The 6,000-nt window shown below is 45.3% G+C and overlaps 1 protein-coding gene across 1 annotated transcript in view; it reads left to right on the forward strand.

The window, feature by feature from the left end:
* The window catches only part of KCNB1 (potassium voltage-gated channel subfamily B member 1), a 104,245-nt gene extending 98,584 nt beyond the window's left edge, over positions 1-5,661 (forward strand). Inside the window, exon 3 of the mRNA XM_040330862.1 lies at positions 2,997-5,661. Coding sequence (XP_040186796.1) covers positions 2,997-5,027 — 2,031 coding nt within the window. The 3' untranslated portion in view covers positions 5,028-5,661. The remainder of the gene's footprint in view (positions 1-2,996) is intronic.
* Positions 5,662-6,000: the final 339 nt, after the last annotated feature.

Consider the following 6,000-nt stretch of genomic DNA (forward strand, 5'->3'; position numbering starts at 1 on the left):
GCAGAGCGCCAAGATGGTGATCAGAAATATTTCCTGAGGATCCGAAAAAATCTCCATGACTCAGCAAAAGATCTGAGACAGGGGTCCCAGTGGCCCTGCAGCTGTTGCGGAACTACAAGTCCCATCATCCCTCTGCTTGTGGGAGTCATGCTTGTAACTGTCAGCCTTGCAATGCCTCATGGGACTTGTAGTTCCGCATCAGCTGGAGGGCCGCCAGTTTGAGACCCCTGATCTGGGGACTAAAAAACGAATTGAGTGGTCCCATGGGTCTGAATGAGACATTTGTGGCTAGAGTTAGGGGTCATAGAAAGTTATATGGCCTTTAGGGCTAGTAAAAGCATAAATGTATATATATATATATACACCATAGTTTGTAGATGCTATGGCCCCTTTCACACAGCGCCTCCGTCTAGCGGATTCCACTTGCTCAGCAGGGGATCCCTCCACTGAGTAGGCAGATGGCAGATGACATCTCCAAGAGGTAATTGGAGTGAGGTGTCAGCCAACTGGAGTCCAATCAATGAGATGAGATTGGAGTTGTTGGTTAACAGCTGCCCTGCCCTATAAAAAAAAAACACACACCAGTTCTGGGTTTGCTTTTCACAAGAAGCATTGCCTGATGTGAATGATGCCTCGCACAAAAGAGCTCTCAGAAGACCTACGATTAAGAATTGTTGACTTGCATAAAGCTGGAAAGGGTTATAAAAGTATCTCCAAAAGGCTTGCTGTTCATCAGTCCACGGTAAGGCCTCGTACACACGGACGGACTGTCTGCTGAAAAAGGTCCGCCGGATCATTTTCAGTGGACATGTCCGCCCGGAGATTTCTGTCTGATGGTTGTACACACCATCAGACAGAAATCCGCGCGTACACGATACGCGGTGACGTGGCCGCGACGATTACGCGGCTACGTGCGCGGCCCTGGAAGGTCAATGGATGGGGCACTATTCCTCCCACTGACACCAAGGATAAGGCGCTATTCCTCCCACTGACACCAAGGATAAGGCGCTATTCCTCCCACTGACACCAAGGATGGGGTTCTATTCCTCCCACCGATATTAATAGGGCACTATTTCTTCCACTAAAACCAATGATGGGGCATTGTTTACTCCCATTAGCCACAGTCCGGCCCCCATAAATTCAGAATGACAGTAAACCGGCCCTTTTGTTTAGATAGTTTGGAGACCCCTGTTCTATTGCATCATAAACAGGACAAAAGGGGCTTATTTATATTATTGATAATGATCAATAAATTGATTCATTCACATTGTGCAAGTTCACCAAGTCTCACCAGCCACATCTTACTCCAGATAGAAAATGGAAAGATCTCGCAATGAAATACATAAATAAATACATACAAATGCATGCATTCGTTTCTCAGTGCCAAGGGTGTGTGTGCAGGGATGATGTGACCTTAGAGCCAGTGCAGGCACAGACCTCTCTCTTATACACTGTATTGGGTGATGGAAGGTGAGTATAGAGCCGTGACGCACATGGGATAATCTGATCAGTTTCCGTACTGTGACCCATGCTCAGGATTTCAGGTCACAGCAAGTCAACCTGGGGTGGGGGATAATGCTATCAGCCATCACTCTACGACCACAGCCTGTTCCTGTAGACTGCCACTCCCTATTGTGACAATTATCACCATTATATTATAGGATGATTGCCCCCCAACATGCAGGGTCGCCCCCAGCTCCAGACAAGGCTTATAGGTGGATGCCATCCTGGTTCTCATAATATTATCTACAGAGACATATCTATCACACATAGGTGACAGTCCCCAACATCAATGCAATACACTAATCTAATTGTTCAAATAGACATTTTCTTAGAGGAGAAGTACAGCCAAAGCTCATTTGGCTGTACTTCTCCTGTGGATCACATGAGTGTTGTTCACTCTGCACTTCTGTGACCCGTTTTCAGCTGACAGTGGGCTGAAGCCCGCTGTCGGCTGACGTCACTGAGGTTGGGATCTTCCCACATGCCTGGACTGCATAGTTGCCAACATTGTTGAAGCCAGAACTGCTGCGGACCCAAAAACATTCCAGATTTCCCGGGACAAAGGCAAAATCCCAGGATTTAATCTGGATGGCCTCCGATCGGGATGAGGGTTTCAAATTTGGGATTGTCCCGGGACTGTTGGCAACTATGGGACCGTAGAGTTGCCATCTCATACCTTTAAACCCAAACACATATGAATTACACAGGTTCTGAGGCTAATTTAATGCAGATAAGGCACCAAGTGAGTTTAATTACCACCTTAATCAGTCACAGAACCTGTGTAATTAATATGTGTTCGGTCTTAAAGGGATGAGGTGGCAACCCTACTGGACCGGCACCCAGCTGTGCTTCTCAGCAAGCTGCCCAGAGCCTGAACCAACCACTCACGCCCCCTCCATAGCCCAGTGAGCGAGGGGGGGCAGAGCAGAGAGCAGTTACTGACAGTCACCAGCCCTCTGCTTACGAAGCTCTGAGAACCGAGCGATCGGCAGTGTTTCGATCGCTTGGTTCTCAGTGTTAGAGCTGATCGAACAGATGCTGCATCCACATAGGTAAGTACACTATATTACCAAAAGTAGTGTGATGCCTGTCTTTACACGCACATGAATTTTAATGGCATCCCAGTCTTGGCCCATAGGGTTCGATATTGAGTTGGCCCACCCTTTGCGGCTATAACAGCTTCAACTCTTCTGGGAAGGCTGTTCACAAGGTTTAGGAGTGTGTCTATGGGAATGTTTGACCATTGTTCATGTTGGGTTGGTAGACGTGTTGGGAAAAGATCAAGCAAATATTGTCAGAATACTAGCTTTGGTTATTGGTGGAGATGTTCCTATCCATGACCTCCTCCACTCATCTAATTATTCAATCCTAAAACTGTGGCAGGAAACTGGCCTAAGAGGGCTGGAGTTGAACTTATCTACTTTTATTTTATCAGTGAAACTAATTGTTTGTACAAAACTAACACAATTTATGTTTTCTTTCTTTCCCTGCAGATTCTGGCAATCATTTCTATTCTTTTCATTGTATTATCAACAATTGCCTTGTCACTAAATACACTTCCGGAACTACAAGGTCTTGATGAGTTTGGACAGTCGACAGACAACCCTCAGTTGGCGCATGTGGAAGCTGTCTGCATCGCCTGGTTTACCATGGAATACCTCCTGAGATTCTTATCTTCGCCCAATAAATGGAAATTTTTCAAGGGGCCACTTAATGTTATTGACCTGTTAGCCATCCTCCCGTACTACGTCACTATATTCCTAACAGAGTCCAACAAAAGTGTACTTCAGTTCCAGAACGTCAGGAGGGTGGTGCAGATTTTCCGGATCATGAGGATACTGAGAATCCTAAAGCTGGCACGGCACTCCACAGGCCTGCAGTCTCTGGGTTTCACCTTACGGAGGAGTTACAATGAACTTGGTCTGCTCATCCTCTTCTTGGCCATGGGTATTATGATTTTCTCCAGCTTGGTATTCTTCGCAGAAAAGGACGAAGATGATACAAAGTTCAAAAGCATTCCAGCCTCTTTCTGGTGGGCGACCATCACCATGACCACAGTCGGCTATGGGGACATCTATCCTAAGACTTTGCTGGGGAAAATAGTTGGCGGATTGTGTTGTATTGCGGGAGTGCTGGTGATCGCTCTTCCCATTCCTATCATTGTAAATAACTTTTCAGAATTCTACAAGGAACAAAAGAGGCAGGAAAAAGCCATCAAGCGCAGAGAAGCTCTTGAGAGAGCCAAACGAAATGGTAGCATAGTGTCAATGAACATGAAAGATGCCTTCGCTCGTAGCATAGAACTGATGGACGTAGTGGTTGATAAGACAGAGGATGGAAAGAAAGAGAAAGTTCAGGATAACCACTTATCCCCCACCAAATGGAAATGGACAAAAAGGACTCTATCAGACACGAGTTCTAACAAGTCCTTTGACACAAAAGAACAAGGTTCTCCAGAGAAGAGCCGGTCTTGTTCAAGTCCTCAACACCTTAATGTTCAACAGCTAGAAGATATATACAACAAAATGGCAAAGACACAGTCACAGCCCATTCTAAACTTAAAAGAAGCAAATCAATCAGTTAAACAGACAGAGGAGTTGGAAATGGACACCATACCTTGTCCAGCTGTCCCTCTGTTGACCACTCACAAGGAGGGAATCATTGACATGAGAAGCATGTCCAGCATAGACAGTTTCATTAGCTGCACTGCCGAATTTCCAGAATCGGTTAAGTTTTCACACAGTCCACTGGCAGTCCTACCATATAAAAAAGGTATAAATACAGGGCAGGATTCAACAGGTGGGCGTGAAAGAACCTTGAACTTTGACATCAGCAGAGAGAGCTTTGGCGAAATTAGTCCTAAAACTGATAGAGGTCGACACACTGCATACATTTTGGAAAGTCCAAAAAGTTTAGTAAAAGTTAGAAATCCTTTACTGCTGAGATCCCTAAAAGTCAACTTTCGAGAAGGTGACACAAGGACACTGGTGCCTGCACCAAACATAACAAGCCCCGTAGAGCATAGGCAAAGCCATTCCAAGTTAGAAAGTTCCTACTTTTCTGACCAGTCAGTCCGTAGCCCAGAGACATCTCTGTACACAACGGCAAGCACTAGAACCCCTTCCAGGTCGCCAGAGAAACACATGGCAATCGCATTCACCTTTCACGATGCTAACGTACACAAGTATATTGATGCTGACACAGATGATGAGGGGCAGCTTCTGGATGGCCTGGATTCATGCCCCTCCAAAGAGCTGCTAGGGACTATGAGTCCAAAATACAATATCACAAATAGCGGTCATCGGAAACAAAGAGAGAGCATCCATCGAACAGAAAAAAACCACTTAGAGAGTGGCGCATTATCCAGTTCCTCCAGGTACTTAGGACAAAACTGCGTTTACTCCACAGATGGGATTACTGGAAGCAGTCGAGAACCCGTCAAGATAGATAACCACATCTCCCCGGAGGTCCATGTTCTGCCAGGCGGGGGTGGACTTTCTAACACACGTGACCCCCGATTCTGACGTGTTAAGACACTGTGAGAATTGAGATGCTCATATGTGCACATTGAGCTTATGCATGGCATTGATTACTAGCATCCTCTCCCCTTAGTGTGAGGGAGAGACGAGAGGAAGCCTCGGGGCCACGTCTCCTCTCAACTGGACCGAACCGAGCTAGGAGTGTCACCGAGCATTCAGATAGGAAACTGCAGTGACTCCATCTCCTATTAAAAACTTCTCTTTCTTGAAAGCCATTGTGACCAAATATACCCCTACTGACAATGAACTGCTTTTTATTTTATTGTATACAAACTTTTACTGCTTTCCAGTGAAGGTAAGAGAAAAAAAAAATGAAATTCAGAGATTTTTCTGGAGTCCGTGCATCAAAGCATCTTATGCAGATTTCCCAGATTCGGGGTAAAGTGCGGAGCTTCTCCATAGTTAACACAGACAAGGCGAGTTGCATCAGTTGTTCGGGAATTTGTACGCCAAACGTGGGAGACGACTGTGCATTGTCTTAAAGGGGGTGACTATGAATAATCAGGGCATTACATGTTCAAAGGGGGTTGGGGAATTTGCTGACCGTAAAAAGGCAAACAATTCATTTTGTAGCATATTTACCATTGCTAGCTGCATTTCTCTCGAATATATATATATAGTTTTTTTTTTTTTTACCATTTGCAAAACACTTAACATGTTTGCACACTTTGCAGGCTGAAGGAGCTGTAAAAACAGAGCACTTTAAAGTAAGCACTACCTTCATTTGTGCCTCTAATTGCCATTTGTTTTCTTCTGTAAGAGAACATTACCAGGAAATGGTTTGGTCTCCCTAGACCTACGTACGCCCTCGTTTTTGAAAACCGTTAACACTCGAGCCTTTGCGCTGATACGAGAGGAAGTAGATGTGTGGCATCACGCACAACCGAAACAGCTTTCCCCTATTTTAAAGTGCAGCTAAATTATTCATCAACAATACGGTGTAGAGGAGACACTTCCA

This window comes from Rana temporaria, chromosome 12 (genome assembly GCF_905171775.1).
Source record: "Rana temporaria chromosome 12, aRanTem1.1, whole genome shotgun sequence".
Taxonomy (NCBI): domain Eukaryota; kingdom Metazoa; phylum Chordata; class Amphibia; order Anura; family Ranidae; genus Rana; species Rana temporaria.